The 18733-nt window shown below is 37.6% G+C and overlaps 1 protein-coding gene across 3 annotated transcripts; it reads right to left on the bottom strand.

Annotated features, from left to right (window-relative positions):
• Nucleotides 1–1613: 1613 nt before the first annotated feature.
• On the bottom strand, nucleotides 1614–17379 carry LACTB2 (lactamase beta 2). Of its 3 annotated transcripts, none has more exons than XM_010298735.2 (7): nucleotides 17209–17378; nucleotides 16451–16614; nucleotides 15021–15144; nucleotides 12649–12827; nucleotides 8266–8414; nucleotides 6552–6633; nucleotides 1614–3865 (listed from the first exon to the last, which is right to left on the bottom strand). In XM_010298735.2, the coding sequence occupies exons 1-7, from the start codon at nucleotides 17328–17330 to the stop codon at nucleotides 3822–3824; spliced, it is 864 nt and encodes a 287-aa protein (XP_010297037.2). In that variant the 5' UTR covers nucleotides 17331–17378; the 3' UTR covers nucleotides 1614–3821. The 3 variants fall into 3 exon arrangements, with proteins under 3 accessions (XP_010297037.2, XP_075600033.1, XP_075600032.1); XM_075743918.1 differs by having other exon boundaries at nucleotides 3689–3865; nucleotides 6556–6633; XM_075743917.1 differs by lacking the exon at nucleotides 1614–3865 and having other exon boundaries at nucleotides 6418–6633; nucleotides 17209–17379.
• Nucleotides 17380–18733: the final 1354 nt, after the last annotated feature.

Below are 18733 nucleotides of genomic sequence, written 5' to 3'. Positions count from 1 at the left end.
GTGTCTTCCTACTGCATGGAGCAGCCAGTGAGTCATGGAGCAGACCGATTAGTGTACGACCAGTTCTTTCAACTGTGAAATGCCTTCATCAGCTCTGAAAAGGTTTTGTATGAATTTATTTAATCAGGAGACAGGGATACTTGGTATCTTATCTTCGTGTTTAAAAACAAAGGCTACAGAAATTTTTCCCTTCACAGTTGGAGATTTTTCTTTAAAATACAAAAGAAAAGTTTAAATCCAAGAAACATTCGTATTTCAGTCCCAAGATGGTTTATGTCTTAGAAATCTCTTCATCCCCCGGCCACACTAGTGTTTTGTAACTCTAAGAAGATGATTTCAACAATAACAATGCGAAAGTATATCCCCAATTGCATACCACGTGGTCACGTATGTAACATACTGCACCAGTGAAGTACATCGGGTCAGGATAAAAATTAGAATCCTTTTTGCAGTGTAGTGTTGCATCTATTTCCCACCGCAGCCCAAAAAGAAATCAGGTCATCTCATCTCCACACAACACAGCAGACAGGACTTAACTGGGACAAGACATCCTTTCCTCAAGCTGAGATCTGCGAGTGCCTCGGGTGCCTGGCTGCAAGTCCTCTCATACAGGCACAGAGAGCTCCTTGGTTTCAGCTTGGTTTTCTGTTTGTCCTGAGGCTATAGGGTAAGCTGCTACACTGAAATGGAAAACAAGGCAGCCTGTTGCCTCATCTGAACAGTTTCCACACCTTCCTTTTATTGGAGTTCCCTCCACGTGATGTTTCTTATGGCTCTTTAGGCAAAGTGGGATGATCTGACTCACCCCAGACTGTCAACCCTCAGCCTGCTTCCTGCCAACAGGTTGCTGGGTTCTTTCCAGACACCCATATTTTGAAATATTAGGCTTCAAAATGATCACATCATTTAGGAAGGAAGTTCCCAACAGTCTGAAATGGGGGAAGCTTCTGGAATCTTCTCCACCCCCGCTACCAAAACCTTGCCACACAACCCCAATACAACGTTTCAGGTGGCAAGACTGTGGAGGACTTGGTAGTAAGTGTATTACTGTCCCTGCAGTAACAGATACAAACTGAACAATGCCCTTCCTATTTGGGGACCTTTCCTGAAGTCACTCGTCATCAAACATGCTTAAAGATAGAACCAAGAATGACATTTTAAACAAACTGTAAATAAGCAAGTTAGCAAGAAACAGAACAGAAAACCCAAAAAAAGGTTTTAACTACCATCAAACTTCTTTCCTAGGTCTTAAACCTAATAAATGATGCTGCCTCTCAGGACAGGATCTTCAAATTAACTGGCAGGAAGGCTGGAAACGCTATTTGTGCTTCTTCCAGCTTCTGTCCCCAGCTGTTTAGAAAGTTAATGCATCGAATGACATTTGCCCTTCTAGCTTGGCGAGACAGAAATTGCCCCTTCTCCTGTTTTTATTCTTAACTTTCAATGCATTCTGCACAGATGAATGTAGCCAATAGAAGAGATGTAAGTAGGCTAAGCCCCATTTTTATACAGCCATGGCATATAGCTTATATTACCATTCTATTTTTAAAGAAACAAACACTCCTCCTGATTTATAATCTCAAAATCAACAAGGAGACTTCTACAACATGTCATAGCTGATACAAGTATACTTTAATGTATATACATCTTAGTAACAGTGCAATCTCTGCTTTTAATATTTCAGAGACACCATACACAATCATTAATGGTAAGTCTGGTTAAACTGCAATTTCCCTCATTTTTTGAGAATGTCAGGCATTTGCTGCAGCACAGCACAGAACATGGAATTCTCTGATTTGTACCTTCTCGCTTTCTTCACTGCCTGCAAGTTCCAGCAATACTTTAACTGATTTCTAAAGCCATTTCTGTGTGTTTAAAAAAAAAGAAAAAGTATAGTAAAACAGAAGAAAATGTGACATTTTGCCTGCCCACAGATTTTTTTCTTTAGCTCAGAAAGGTAATGAATGAGCTTCATACCAGTAACTTCTTCATACCAGTTTCCTGCTGGCTTAGGTTCTCAGACCTCATGACAGAGAACTGTGCCATTTCTCTGATCTTGCTGTTTTCCTGAGCAAAATGACATCATTTGGAGCATATGAATTAAGTTTTAAAAAAAGAAAACAGTGATAATTGCCTTTTTACTCCTAACAACGGAAAAGGTAACTATAAATTAATGAAATAGCTACAGGAAAACAGTAATTATTAATAGTAAGAAGTCCATGTGAAAGCTGCTGAGTAATTATGAAGACAGAAACAATCCAAAAGGAATTGAAAAAAATAAAGTTTGTGGGAGGAGGGATAAAAAAGTGGCTGAAATAGAAAAATGCAAGTAAACAGAAAATATAAAAGAAAAACTAGGAGACCTGAAAAACACCCCAAAATGACACTGTACAGGAAGTTAAAAGTGAGCAAGAGTCATGATGTGGCCAAATATCAGATCAATGAAGTCTGCACACAGCATCATTTCATAAAGCAGAAAGTTATTATTTCCCCTCTTCAGGGGTCTGGTCACTACTTCAGAACATGATTTCACTTTTGGATTCCTGTTCCTGGGAGTATTTTTGTACTGGATTTGGCTCAGCTGATCAGAACAAATGCCATCAACTTCATAAAATAATGGTAATTATTAAGACATGCCTTAAATACCCAAACAAAAGCATGTTTTGCAAATGAAGGTACAGGATTGAACAGTGAAAGGTTTTCAAGGATTTTCAAGAACATATATTTGTCTTTGGTACTTTCAAATATCTGATATCTGATTTTTTTTAAGGTTGAGCCAGCATTAAAAGGAGTGCATAAATCATAAAAACTTCATATACTTTGAATACACAAAGTAATGCAAATGTTTATATGCTATTCTGTAAGTTTAAGCTATACCAAGAACTGAACTTGCAGTTTAATCTTGAAACATTGCACTTTGATACGCTATAGAGTATCTTACAACCAAATACAACCTTTAGTTAAAATATTTGTAGTTTAAATTGATTTAACAGCAAAACTTGAAGCTTGTTAGTTATAAAGTGATAGACAATCTTAACTTCATATGGTACGTAATATATATTTCAATTTATACAGCTTTTTAATCACATTCTTGCAGAATCTTATAAAGAATTTAAAAGTCTGCTTCAACTCTGTGCATTTTTTGACATCGATTAGTTAAAATTAATGAATCCTCTGAATGAATTCCATAGTAATGGTGTTTCCACCAGAAAACAGAGAAGTCTGGAACTGCTTTCAGCATTTGCTAAAACCTACTGCAGTGAGCAACTAGCGAAGACGTGCACAGGCAGCTAAGTTAGAAAAGGTGTATAAACCCCAGTATTTACATCTGTTAACAAAAATAATTTGGTTTTTAGAATGTACAGATAACTTACTAGAAAATCACTTTTTGAAAAGCACAAGCAAATGAAAACAGATTTAGAATAACACTTTTCCTATTATTTTTTCTAGAGTTTTTTATATATCTGATTTATTAAATTTATAATATTGCTTTATGATATTGCAATATTAAGCTTATAAGACCTCGCTCTTTGTCTTCTGCCACCAATGATAAAGCTAGGTATTTCACAACAGAGGTAACATTCAGTTCTTCACTTACATTCCATTTTATTAACTCGGTACCTATCAGGTTATTTTTAAAATTCCCCTAAAGTAGAATATGAAAACCATTAGTTAACTGACTGTAACATTGCTTTAAAATTGTATTGCTACTTTAAAAAAAAGAATTAGTTTTTATTTTACGTATCATCTGAGCTCATCATGATATTTTTCCTGCAGCCAACTGTGCTGATTAAAAATATTCTTGAGCAATCTTGCGTAACTTATAAATTGTTTCTCCATCTGAAGTTGGGAGATGCCTCATGTACTGTAAGAAAAAAAAAGGCCAAATTAGTCACAAACTAACACTGAGATGCTACATATAAACATCAGACTATCATCTCAAACTTAACCTGTACATGTAATTTTTTATCAAAACTACTGAAATACTTTCCTTCAGGCCAGTGTTGAGTTTTAATGGAAGGTGATAAACATTAACTATTTCAAAATGTAACCTTGCAATATAAAGAATGATTAATTAAAAAGGGTTTAATAATCCTACAGTTATTTAAAGTTCAGGATATGAAAATTTCTAGATATTAAGAATTTAGAGGTAGCAGAGCACTTGTTGCATTTTCTGAAATTTATGAACTCTATAGAAAAAAAAATCTGTGCTGCTAAATTAAGAACAATAAAATTATTTTTATATCTTCATCAGCTGTGTTTTAAAAATGTGAAACAATGACCAAGATATTTAGATCCAAACATGCGAGAAAGTCTACATGCGCATATTGTGCCATGCTCCTGTATACAAGACATTATTTTTCTGTTTAAAGTAAGAAAAGCAAATCTGTAAAGGCAGTATCACTCCTAATTGAAGTTATAAAAGTTATGTACCAACATACACTGCAATCCCTAGAATGAAGTGGTGAATTAATGACTGCAGCAGACAGCATATGGCCATAATTTGCATGGAGTAGCTTTCTTGTAACATTGTAATATGCCTGTCACATTCATTACCCATACTGACAACAGGCTGCTTTAGAAAAATATTTTGTGAAAATTAAGCAGACAGTGTTATGACTGCAACTCAAGTCTTCCATAATGAGAAGAAAACTTGAAACACTGCAACTCAGACTATGTGGAAAGGACATCATATCAAAACCAAATGAACCAGTAACATGAGTACACGAGCATTTGTGTGCTACATGCTCCGAATCAACAGAATCAATTTTCCTTAGCAGATGTCCTTAATTTGAACTGAAAAACTGACAAAGGTCACACAATGTTAAGTGTTTATCATAGATCTGGGTCTAAGCTTAGATTAAAAAAATTAGCAACTGTTTCCACACTGCAGAGATCAGCACAGAAAAACCCCAAGTGTTCTGATCAGATTGCTTTCCTCCTTCTCTGTGAGCACAAATTGAAGATTAAACAACAAACCAAACCAAACAACTTTAAAGGGCATTTCTGGTGCTTCATGGAAAGCAGGAGCACACAGCTGAATTGAGGACCTCCAACTGGAGCAGAACAGTCACAACAATTCTGACTAATAGCTCCTCTAGTTAGTTAAATTTTCTAAAAATTTCAAGCAGTTGCTACTTTGTGAACAGGTATCTCACTGAAGCTCCGGATCTGATGCCTCTTCAAAGGTGATTTCTAAGGAAAACGTAGCTATTTTTGTCCCATAAGCATGAAAAGGGTGTTTTGGGAAAAAACCCCAAACCAAACAAAACAAAAAACCAAACACATGAAAAACCCTCCCCTGACTTAAGAGATGGAAGTCACTAGCTCTCTCAAACTAATTCCTGGACATTTAAGATGCATACACATAGTCTTTTGTAGGGAAGATTGCAAATCTACCTTCAAAGAGAAAGTTAATTTATTCATTACTTCATCTAAACAGAAAATGCTGTTGCTTGAGCTACTTTGGCAGTGAAAGGAAGGGATAAATAGTCAACAGCATTATGATAGCCTAGAGGAATCTTGTGGAGCCAAACTGGAGAAATGTGTAGGTCAATAATGTATATTGATAACCAAGCATCGAGATCACATTTAAAAGCTGGTGCAGTAAGCATCATGCTGGTAAGCTTCCATGGCATTCTGCACAAAATATGCTTAAAGACATCATTTTCTGAACTTCAGTAATGACTGTAGGCATGTGACTCCAGTCTATTTTCTTTGAACAAAAGGCAGGTCATTATTATTACAAAAACTAAGTCTTAATTGTTAAACAATTAGTACCTAGTAGCTGATTTATCATTAAAACAAACAGAAGGTGTAAGTTGGAAAAAATACACTAGTTTCATGTTGTTAATCAGGTTGGTAAATGCTGAAAATTTGAAACAGCAGTAAATATTCACATTAATTATTTACTTATAAGTAGACAGAACCAGGTGCAGTTATGTAACGTACAGAAAGAAATATTTTCCTTAGCTTCTGGCTGAATAACATTTCCACATGCACATGCCATTACAGAAATAGAATACTTCACCTTGTTCACTAAAAGTAATGGCAGTAAAATAAATATAGTTGCTCTACTTAAGTACTGTACTAATCAGAGATTGCAAAAATTTACACTGCATGATTTTAACCATCTCTAGAACACAAACATACACATTTAAGAAAGGCAGAAATGTAAATGTAATCCCATAATATGCTATGGACATGCATATTTAGGTAAGAATTTCAGAAAATACATAAAAAGGTATAAATGCTAGCATTAGGAATGTATTCCATGGTATGTTTTAATAAAAATTGAAAGGTATCTGCATTGCAGTAATCTCTCCCCTAAGCATGTCACAAATACTTTATAAAATGTTTTCTTAAAGTTTGGAAATATTGTATAACCAGGCTTTTTGTATATAATTCTACTTCAGATTGTCTGAAGGGCAGCTACTGCAAGTAATTGCAGTGCTCCCCCAGGAAATAATGCACTAAAATACAATGAGAAACAGTACATAGAAAATCAAAATGAAAATGACCCTCCTTCCAGCCCTTCATCCACAACTTACACACTTTTCCTTCTTTTTCCAACTTCCTCAAGTGGACAAGGAGGTTATTTTCTGCTGCTAGAAGTAAATTCTCAGGGATCTCCTAATGGGAACACAAACAGGCATTTTGTATTTATTTAAATATCTCCCAATTATTTTTTCAATATACAGAACTCACGGTTTATTAACATAGATTTTCCTCTTCTGAATTGCTATGTTGAACATTCAGTTAGTTACATAATGACAACAAACTGAAATGAGAAAAATCAATTTTACACCAGCTAAAGTAGTTTGTTTCCTTTGCTCATTTTTTACATTATCCATTTGTGTTATGCAAACTTTGGCCAACAATAAGAAGACTGTGTTCTTTGAGCTTGGTCTGCACTGGGTTGTCAGGGTAGCTGAGCATTTTTAAAGACAAATTTAAAGATGCTTTCCTCCACAGATACTTATCACTTGTATTCCATGACAATATTTGCATTGGTTTAAATAACCTTTAACAATTAGTATCTGTAAATGAGTAAACAAGTTAAAAATACAACAGCTTCTGGAGGACAAAATGCCTCTTAAAATTTTGCAATGCTCACTAGGTAAAAACCAGTAACATTTCTCAAAATCCCCATCTCCAGCTCTATCATCCTAAAAGTAAAGCCTTCGTTTTGAAAATTAAAAAGTTCTTCTCCAAGTAACACGAGTCAGGCAGGAAAATTCACTAGAAAACTAGATCAATAAATTCTGAATCTTTAAAAAGCTCTGAAAGATTACACTTTTTTTTTTTTTTAAATATGAAAGCTTTAGTAGGACTGAAAAAATTCTTATCACATAGCGACAGGGTAAGTGATTTACAGAATTTGTGAATGTGATTCACAATTTGTGTCACATTTGTGAATGTGACGGGTTTGTGATTTACAGAAACGTGAATGGCTGTATACTTAAAAACTGTGGCTGTTCAGGCAGGAAATCTGCAGGAGCTAAACAGCCACAGGTAATGGTACATCAGCACTGCAAACTGTTCAATGTGACATAGTCATTCTTTTGGAAACTGAGGATCAGCAGAACCATGAAAAATGAGTTGTGAAGCTGTTACAGAACTGTTCACAAACCACAGCCACTGGCAACTTTGACATCTTCATCTGAAGCAAGTGCTGTATATTTTTTACCTCTATTGGCTAGGAGGGGTAATCCTCATACCACATCTACCAACTACTGAGGTTACATGAAGAATGATGAAGTAGTGAAAAAGTACCCTTACGCCTGCATAATGACACATCCAAGCTACCCAACTTCTGAGCACAATATTCACCTCTGTGAAACTGCAGTTCACCTGCACCCTCCTGCAGACTGATAAATCAGGAACTAGAAATTTTAACCAATCTTTCAGGAGACTCCAAACACATTTTGGCAAATCAAAAAATTAACAGTCATGTCATACTTTTCACTTAGAACCAAGCACTAAAACTTTATTTTTGCTTGGTCCTATGATACCGTGCTTAGGATCAACTAGATAGTAAATAAGTTCATAAGAATCATCTGGGCCCCACTCCAATGAAGTGCTCAAAAATACAATTTAAATGCACAATCATATATGAATTCTGAACAAGCAAAAATAGGTTTTTTTCTCTTTTAAAAAGCCACCATGGTCTTTAGTCAGATACTTAAATTGTTACATACAATTTTATAAACATAACCTCAATTTTCTTTAGTTTGATCTAAAAAACTTTTAATCAATAATTACCTTGTATACTATCTTTACAAGCTCCGAGGATGTATATGATTTTCCAGCATTCTTCTGGAAAACATTTAGAATTTGCTGTTCACGTGCCATTCGGTGAGAAATGTAGCCTTGGATTCTAGCATTTGCATCACGTACTACTGGGCCATGACCTAAATCAAAACACATGTACCACAACGCTATTACTTACATTTGGAATTAAGTATGCCACTGAATAATGGAATCATTCTTATGTAAACTCTGGTTTAAAAGTCATAAGAAGGGAGCAACACCTGTACGTACCACCCTGTCAGAGTATCCTCGATGTTAAATTCTAAGACAATTTAAATTGTTTGCCTGCTTTTTTGGTTGTAGTTTTTTGTTTTGTTTTTTCCTCCACATAAATAGGCCAAAATTAAGTTTGAATGTCTGCATCATAGTCTGCAATTCATCATTAAGATGGAAAGGAAGAATTAGGATCTGAAAAGTCTGAATGGGTAAAAGGAAGGCATAAGGAAAGCAAGGAAAGCCTACTTTAGGCTATTAAAAAAAAAAAAAAAAAAAGGAAAGGAGTTCACTGCTGATCAGATTTGAAAGATGAGATTCATGTCATTGTATTAGCTCTGTCTGCCTGTCTCCCTCTCCCCAAAGGATACTGATGATTTAAACTGATACTGGTCTGTGAACAGTAGTGGCTGAGGCAAAGGACTTGTGTACTACTGTCCTGTGGTGGGGCCATCTAGCAAACACAGAGGCAAGAGAAGTAACATCTTTAATTGTGACAGATAAATATTCCAGGAGACATCTTCAAAACTGACTCACACACTGTACTTTATTCCCTTAAGAACATACTTTTATAAGTATGATCAAAAAATCAATAGAAGACAAATCAGTGAGCCAATCAGAATGTTTCAGGGCAGGAATAAGCAATGCACAAGGAAGATTCTATGTGGATCATTTTATATCTGGCTGGTTAATAAACAAAACAAATATGTTTTTTCCTTGACTTACTGCGGTAGATCAGAAACGCTCAACTTACTCAAAGGTCTTTGAATCAAATTAGAAACAGGCTTAATTGGTAAAGCACTAACCTTTGTTGAAAAATCAAATACTGCCTCATGATATGCTAAAATGACAGATGAAACTATTTTTCAGACATGAGAGTTACATGCACAGAAATTAATGTTTTACCTATACAGACATTTACATGCATGAATATTTGTCAGATGCAAGGTTTCCTATTTCTTTGCCTGTATACCTCAGTGAAATAAAAGCAGCAACTTCCAGCTCTGCCAGTCTAAACTCCAAGTAATTTATAAAATGAGTAGAACAGAAATACTGTAAAAAAACCATAGTTTTCTTTTAGAAGTTATTTGGTATCACCCAAATCAGACAGTTTCTTTTGAGGTTCTCTATTTTAAAAAAATCATCATATTCTTTACTTGTACTTTTGGGTTAACTGACTAAATGGGTTTTTAGTTTTAAGGCTTTTTAAATTAGATCTTATTTTGCCTGAGGCCAGGCAACTTCTAGAAAAAGAGCAACTAATTTTTCATGTTTTGAATATCTGTGAAATAAAAAAGTGTCAAAGGAATCTATCCTTCAGCATGTCAAAATATTTCTCAGTATCTCAAATTATACACTCGCTTCAGCAGATTTGAAATTCCTAAATATACATTGACATTTATCTTGTGTAAAGATAGTATTATAAATAAAAGATATGTAGCATGTAAATATAAAACTATACTGTCATATGCATATATATTTAATGTTTTCAAACATATTTAATCTCCGGCTATTGTTCTTTACAAAATAAATTACAGATATAACAGTATCTCTAGTATGTTACCATTTATAAAAACAAAAGTTTAAATTTAGAAAAAACACATTAAGATATACAGAGCAGACACTATAATGGTAACTGTCCATTCTCTTGGATTCTCTAATGACAGAAGTCACATTAAAGTATTCAAAATTAAGGCCTGCACATCGACTCACAGGGCAGTCTTAAAACCAGTCCCTGTTCTTCCAAGTGATTTAACTGACTGAGACTACAAGACCAATGTCAGTACCTGGAATGGAACCTACACATTGCCAAGTTAAAGCCTTTTCATATCCATTACATCATCTGATCCATAGCCATTGTGTATGCATATACCTACATTAAAAATGATGTCAGAAAGCTTGGAACTAAATCCATATGTGAGTCTTTCCCATCTGTAATTTTTCAGGGACAGCAAAACAGTTAACTTTAAATTAATATCTGCATAAATGTAAAATGTTTCTAAGCATGTGAAATAGATCTCTCAAAGTATGACTATCTTTCCAACAATTCAGACTTTATATCAGACAGCTTCATATTATTTCAGACCTCTGTATAGCCCAGATGATCAGAAACAGTAAGTTTTTATTCTCATAACACCCTGTGAAGTACTATAGATTCTTTTACTTTACAGTAAATTAAAGCACCGAGGATAAAACTGAAGAAAATAATTGGCTCATGAAACCTCGCACAGGTCCCTGACTCCGGTACCATTTTTCCCGTATTGCCAAGGCACGTCGTCCGTTATTACAGGATGGGGAGCCCTCTGCTGGCTGAAACGCCCTCTTCTGGTCCCAGGGACCCTCATACACTATCAGCTGTAAACTGACTGTCGCCAATATTCCGCCTGAAGGCATTTCCACGTTAAATTAAAAAAGAAACATGGAAGGGGAAGGATTGGCAAAATTCAGCTACTCACACCTAGACAGCAGTCAGCTTGTTATTTAAAAAAAAAATAAAATATCAAAATCATTCTCCCCTACATCTAATTCTGAGGCTGCAGTGTGAACGCTAAAGCACTCTGGGGAACAGAGAAACAGTTCAAGAATTATGAAGACCTAAAACTGCAACAGACTCAAAGTACTGAACGTACATAGAAGTACATACCAATAGTATGAACAATTGTTCTGACTGGGCAATAGTTACCCTTCACACAATTGCACATACATTTCGTGGTGCATGGACAGAAAAAGTTAGTTCCAAACCATCTCAATACTTAGCTACTCATCCCTGAAAATGCATAATATCCAACTAGCTTCCTAACTGCAAGTACAGCAGGAATGTACTTACAACAGTGCAGCGGTACAGATAAATATTCAGCCTTGGTGAATGTGTAATCTAGATAAATAATGATTAAGGACAGAGCGAAATACAAAAGATAAAATTGATAAACCCAATAGAATCTGACATATATGGGGTTTTGTAAGGCAGAAATTCAATTAGAGGAACAGACTGTGGTTTGTAGGTATTTAAGAAAGAAAGTAGAGCATTTGATTGAACAATAGATTGAGTTTCTGGAGGTTAAAATATTCTTGGTTTTACCAGTAGTTAAGTCAATAACTATGAGCAAGTTGCTATTTCTGTCTATGTCAGCCTTTACATCCACGGAATATCTATAATGGTATTTTTCTTAAACAGCATTTTTATGCTTAGATCTTAAAGCACTTAAAGAACAACCTACTTCAAAAGGAGCCTATTTTAAGAATGAAATCAAAAGAGATTTGGTTATGTAGCCTAAACATAGATGATTAATGGAGGAAGACAGAACTGAGAATGCAGGCACAGTCACTCACAATGACAAGTTGAAAATGATGAAACAGAAAGTCAGAAAAAATCCTGAGATGTAGCTCTGAAAAAGCAAATGAAGAGCTTAAACCTTAGTTACATAATGAATTCTTAAAATCCAGTCTTGTCAAATAGACACATGGTTTATATGAAAAGTAAATGCATTCCCAAAGTGTGGGGGAAATAGAAGAAAAAAAATAAAGCAAAGTCATAGACTGAATGAATCAGCAACTTATTTTTAGAACATGGTGTTTGGCCTCTTGGCTCTTGTTCAAGTTTAAGCTAAGTCATTAACTAAGACAACCATTTGACAGTTCTGCAGCTTTCCAAGATGAATTTGTGATTAATCTGTGCTGCAAAGGACAGGCATCTCAAAAAACATTACTAGGTTACTCACATTGGCAGCGTATGCGGGGATGCAAAGGATCAAAAGAACAACTATTATTTTTTCTTCCAGGGTAACATTAAGGCACATGAGTAAAGTAATAACCAAATTTGCTGTATGATTCCAACAGTTAAAGATTCTGGCCTCTGTAGGCTTTGGGCACAGAAGCACAAGATTCACCCTCAAATGGAGAAATCTCAGGAAGAAAAGATACCTACCTCTGAAAAATTTTCAAGTCTTGCAAACCATCATGCCATAAAGTCAGCTTAGCTTAGCACTGGACATATATTAAGCAATGAACTTGAATTGTTACATTAATAATGGCATTTGATTGTAATAAGAGTTCTCACATTCTCAGAGGAGATATTTAAAAATTATATAGTAAAACAGAGTAGTTAAAAATAGAACCACTTACCTGGATATATTAAATCTAGTTTCATTTGTAACAACCTTTTCAAAGTTTTCATGTAATCATACAGGTCTTCAATTACTGTTGTTCCTTCCCCTAAAATACAGTCACCAGTAAATACAGCATTTTCTTCTTCTAGATGTAAAGACATATGATCATCAGTGTGTCCAGGTGTATATAAAACTCTGTTTAAAGAACAACAAAAATGCATAAATTTTTCATACAGCATATATGCTTCGTTTTCAGAAGCTAGAAACAAATAATGATAAAATCATACACTTAACAAAGTAGCCCACAAGAAGAACCAGAAAAAAAAAAGAACAAAAGGAGGCTAAAATGTCGATGTAAACAGGGTATCACTTTGTCTAATCCCAGTCCATTTTCTTATACATGTAGAGAACACAGATCATCTCTAACATGCTTTTACTTACATGACACATCATAATAAAAGTGCATTAAGGGAGCTGGCTAGTCCTGTAGAATTTGTGCTATAGAGGGCTTTAAAAAAGAAAAAATCGACATGTTATTTCCAGATTGAAACGCATGAAGTTCTTGACACACGTTGCACTTAGCGAGAGGGTGAGGATGATGTTGCCAACTCTTTTAGAAATTAACTATAAACTTCTGAGCCCAACCCAGATAAAGTTCTGTCTCCTGAAACATGTTTTTCCTTGAAAGCCCCATGACACAGTGGAGTGGAGCTGTCAAATACAACAAGGAATTATGTTCTTTTAGCTGTGCTATGTGCAGGTCATTAGCCATCTGAATTGCAAGGATTTAGGACCCCACAGCTTGAATCAGTACTGCATGAGAATGCAGCAAAGTATGAACAGACAGTTGATACGTATATAATAAACTGAGCTGCTACAGAGCTGCACTGCAGTGTCCTTTCAGTACAACTTTTGAAAGGCAGAAGGCCTCATGCTGAGGCTGATACAAACTGAAAGTACACAACTCAGACCAGCATCACTGCTGAAATTTCATCAAAATCTTCTTGTTCATGGCAGATGCATCAAAGCAGCGATCAGGAACCGACAGAGCTCGTGTCAAGCGTGGTGTACAGGCCAATGATAAACAGCACCCAGCCACATTAGTGCAGGGCCAAGAGGCCAGAAGCACAGCACCATCTGACGCAATGACTTCCAGCTCTTACTGAATACTCAGTTCAGCAGAAAGCAGGTGACCCATTGCCCTGCAGAGGCAACATAAAAATCAAGCTGATGGGTGGCATCTTGCCTTTGTAGGATGTGGTATCCTCCAGTTCCTCATGAAACTTTACCAGGAAGCTTAACCATTAACATGGAAAAACAGAGGAAAAACAACCCAACACTGCCTGGCAGACTTTGAAAACTTGAAGGTTGCTGAAAAAAATTTAACATGCACATACTGCTCTCTTGGAACCAGGGGCGGATCTAAGAGTATCCTTAAAGTGCTCACTGAATTAACCAGGTAAGAATACCTGCTTTTAACCAAGCACAAAGTTTGGCTGCATTACCCCAAACTTCAAAATGTGCCACCCCTGTCTTATTTAACAAGTTGCTCTTCATTTCTAAATTGATTTTGTCCAAACATGGTCCACTTAGTGTAGTGATAGGTCTTCAATACTCAATATAATACTTTCCATGTATTTTTCTTTTTACACGAACAAAATAAAATGCTTTTGGTCAAACACATCCTTTATTTTTATGTTTTTTCTTTCAGGCAGCCAGTTGGCATATTCTACAACTGAGGAAAACAAGGAGAGTAATGCCTTGTTAATGAAAGAACTCTGGAAACAGAATGGTGGGGGGAGGGTGGGGGTGTGTGTTTGTGTGTCTCAGAGTGGCTTTCTGTTTCAGACTGATTCACGCTAACACATCAGGCAATATGCTCTCTGGGAAGAAGCCCTCCCAAACTGGCACCCTACAAGAACCTGACAGATTAAAAGTTTAAAATTTAACAGTTTAAGTATTAAATGTTTTAGTGCCTCCTTGGGAAATATTTTTTAAAGTAAATAGAAAGGCATCTAAAGAATCCATCCAGACTACCATAAACTTCCCCAAAAGTATCAATTTTAATAATGAACTATTTATCTAAGAATGATGAGAAAGTATGTAAAATCCTATTTGATTTTCCCAAAGGGAGTATTTTTCAAGGGAAGTGTTCTTCTTTTCTCTGCTGAGGCCAAAACCCAAAGGCTAATTCCTGATAATCCTCATTCATAAAGACAATTTCTTCATATAAACACACCCTGCTGGATCATGATAGGAAGCCTACATGCGTAAGTGTTGAAAAGATTAGATGCATGGATTGCCAAGCATTAGAAATTAGGATACATATATGTGTCAGATTTCTGGAGAAAAAAGTGATCCAGCAAACTTGCAGAAATTGGTGTTTACCTGAGTGTGGCTCCCTCTGTCTGTATCACATCTCCCTCTTTGAGATAAAAGTATTTATGTCCTCCTTCTATTATTTCTTCACGGTCAGGGACACGAGGAAGCTTACTGATGCGATATTCAGAGTCTATTTACAGGAAGCAAAGCAAATGACATTTTGAATTTTCACTATAATAATATAATTCCACAGAAAGCTACTTTTTGAACAAGTACTATGAATTATTACACAGTACAAATACAAAACTAGAAACAAGAAATTATGTACAGTAACTTTATGTGTATAAAGCAACCTTATTCCAGAGCCACCAACACTGAATAGTGAAAGCCACTGAATCTGAATACCGTACTCTGTACCAGCAGCAATTCTGAAGATGAAAAAGCACAAGTGAAATTAATAAAAAAATGACAGTAATTGTTGTATTTTATAAATGTTCCTTCTTGACTTATCAAGAGCCCAAACCCCCAGGTTTCTACAATAACACTATGATTTCTGCACTCGTGTTCTGCATTATGATTCACAGAAGCACCATTCAACATTTGCCTAAGATTGGATGGAAGCTTTTTGACCTGCAACCGCCCTCAGCTTCTATCCTTCTGAACTGTGCATGAACGGTGAATGCCTTGACTGTAACAGCTATGGATACATAGCAACCCAGAAAGGTATTTATATATCCTTGCTAGTCTTACCACCATGCTCACAGGTTGACAAGACCAAAATCCTCACAAAGACACCAATGTTATTTTCAGTAGTTCCCAGGTTTCTTTACAGATAAGCACTGGCAACTTTATAAAATAGTGCACATAAGCCTGTGACAAAGCCCAATGATGCTAAGAAGAACTGCATGATCTGTACTGCTTAGTCTCTTCCCAGATGCTAAACCAGAAATGTCTCTTACAGTTTATCAACGTGAAATACACATTTTTAGATCAGAATTTACCTGCAGACTGCCCTACCCTCTTCCCCCTCATGATCTGAGGCCTCCGAATTTGTCAGCAATTACTAATGGTCTGCTGTAAGGCATCTCAAAGTTATGTATGTTTCTTTTTCAGACATTATTTATTGTTTTTACACAAGTAAAAATAACGGTCAATTTGTCATTACTGCCAATGTAGAAAGGAATGAGTATCAAGTTTTTCTTACATCTCTTAGTATCATGTAAACTGCTGATGGTAACCTAGGTTCTCATTATTCACACCTAAGAAAAAGTTACTATGAAGGTACGAGCAGGTATTGAAGAAAAACTGTAGTACTACAACATTCGGATTTTTCATTGCTCTCATTCTACACACTGCAACAGTATAATGAAATTACATGTAGTTTATATGGACACTCCATAAGAATAATCCAGCTGATTTGCACAGAAGCACTCTGTAAAAGATTTTTCTTGCCGCATATCTAACATTTTCAACAATATCCAAAATCTCTGGCCTACCATTAGGGAAGTTTTTGCAGATATCAGGTATTCCACCAGTATGATCACGATGCCAGTGTGTCACTAAAATTTCTTGAATTGAGATGTTGAACTCAGACAGTGCCTGCTTTAGACAGCCAATATATTCAGGAGTAGCTGGCTCCCCAGTGTCAATAAGGACTCTTCTACACATGGGGGGGAAAAAAAAAAAAAAAGGAAAAAACCCTCTGAGAGAATTCAGAGTGCTCATATCACAGTTAAATAATGTTAAAAAAATAATCCAACATTGCATGGAAATGTGCTAATAATGGCTGTCTCCATATTCCAGACACCCTCTCTTCCCTCTGTGACATTCTACCCCCGTGGCATAAAAACTTACAAAGGAGGAGAAATAATAAATTTACTCCACACATTTGCAACTCCGGGACAAGACGAGGGAGCTCCGGTTCAGCGCCGCCGGGGAGCGGCCAGGCCTGGGGCGAGGCACCCACCCGGTTCCCTCACGGAACTCCCCGCCTTAGCCCAGCAGTCGCCTGGCCGAGGCTCCACACCTCACCTGCGCAAACCGCCTCCGGGCACTCGTCCCGAAAACTTAATGTTTAATCTTTTTTTTTTTTTTCCTCTCTCCTCTTTTTTACCCTAAATAAGGGATTTCAGAACAACCCGGTAGTCGCCTCTCGAGCCGGGGACAGCGCACAGGCCCCAAACGGGGCGGGAGAAGGGGACGGAGCGGCGGCCCGTCCCCGTCCCCTTCCCCCGCCCCCGAGCAGGGTCGTTACCTGGCCCCGGTGCCCACCAGGTAGGTGTTCGTGCCCTGCAGAGTCATGGGCCCCGGGTTACAGCCCAGCACCCGCACCACCCGCGACGAAAGCCGCTCGATGCGCGGCAGCAGCGACACCATCTTGCCAGCAGCGCCCCGCAAATTCCCCCCCCTACCACTCCCGGCTCCGCTCCCCTCACACCACCGAGGGACGAGGGCGGGAAAACGGAAGCCACTAATCCCCCTGCTCCGCCTCCCGGCGCCGGGCGCGGGGCCTTCCGCCTGGTTGTGAGGAGAAATGGCAGTGAGGTGGCTCCGCTCCCGCCCTCAGTGAGGCACCTCCTCCCGGCCCACGGCCGCCGCGGGGCACCGGCTGGTTCCGGCTGAAAATTCGGCCTCTAGGAACAAAAGCTGTGGTAATTCAGTGGAATAAAGGCGATGTTCTTCTTTGAGGGGTCGGTGCCTCGGTGCTGCCCGGTGAGAGGCAGGTCCAGGCTCTCCTGTCTTCTTCCTAAAGCTGGGAGAAATTTGTTTCTGCATCATTTGTATGTTCTGAAAACATGCCCACTTACAGCGTATATAGGAGCTATATATGCTCTTGTATGGCATATAGGAGCTATGTAGGATTGAGCATTTTTAAGAAAGTTGGGGAGCTACTGGAGAGTGTCCAGCAAAGGGCAACTAAGGTGACAAAGGGACTGGAGTATTTCTTCTATGCGGAAGGGCTGAGAGAGCTGGGACTGTCCAGCCTGGAGAAGGAGGAGGCTCAGGGGGATCTCAGCAATGTATATAAACACCTGAAGGGAGGGTGCATAGAGGAAGGAGCCAGGCTCTGTCCCAGGGCCATTGCTTCTGGTCCTGTCATGGTGACACAAACTGGGCACAAACTGAAACATGGGAGGTTCCCTCTGAAGATGAGGAAACAATCTTTCACTGTGAGGGTGACTGAGCACTGGCATGGGTTGTCCAGATGGGTGGTGGACTCTTTGTCCTTGGAGATCTTCAAAAGCTGCCTGGACACACTCCTGGGCAACCAGCTCTAGGTGGCCCTACCTGAGCAGGGGAGCTGGACCACCTCAGCCATCCTGTGATTCTGTGAAAATCTGTCACAGTCATCCAAGTAGTAATACTGTGTTTGCAAACAGCAAGGTGCTGAAATTCACCTGTTTGGCTTTGCAGTGTGCCTGCTGAAACCTGATTAATTGCCTTTCAGTTGGCATTGTTAGAGAAATTAGAGCATACATGTTCTGTCCTTAAAGTACTGTAAATGAAGAATAAAGATAATTTAACCTGTTATTAACGGTACTACATAATCAAAGGCAAGTTATGTATTTCAGTGGTTTCCGATTTCTAAGAAGATCCTGAAAGTTTAGAGAAGATTTCTGAAATGATTTACCTGAAGTTTTACATATCATTGATAACTCAGAAATAGCAAGGTGCCAGTTATTTTTGACATGATAGGGCTTCTTAATTTTCTAAATTAAGAATTGTTTCGGGAACTGTAGACTTGTTCCCTGGGGAATACTTATTACTACTATTACTGA

The sequence above is a fragment of the Balearica regulorum genome, chromosome 2 (genome assembly GCF_011004875.1).
Source record: "Balearica regulorum gibbericeps isolate bBalReg1 chromosome 2, bBalReg1.pri, whole genome shotgun sequence".
Lineage (NCBI taxonomy): Eukaryota > Metazoa > Chordata > Aves > Gruiformes > Gruidae > Balearica > Balearica regulorum.
The sequence above is the reverse complement of the archived record's forward strand: the minus strand, read 5'-3'. Positions and strand labels throughout refer to the sequence as shown.

What these genes read in the sequence shown, in the direction of transcription:
- LACTB2 (XM_075743917.1), bottom strand. Translation starts at nt 17,330, where the DNA reads ATGGTGTCGCTGCTGCCGCGCATCGAGCGGCTTTCGTCGCGGGTGGTG. An exon ending in CTGGTGGGCACCGGGGCCAG is followed by an intron (nt 16,615 to 17,208) that starts GTAACGACCCTG and finishes CCCCATGTGTAG; the next exon opens with AAGAGTCCTTATTGACACTG. An exon ending in ACAGAGGGAGCCACACTCAG is followed by an intron (nt 12,828 to 15,020) that starts GTAAACACCAAT and finishes TTCTTTAAACAG; the next exon opens with AGTTTTATATACACCTGGAC.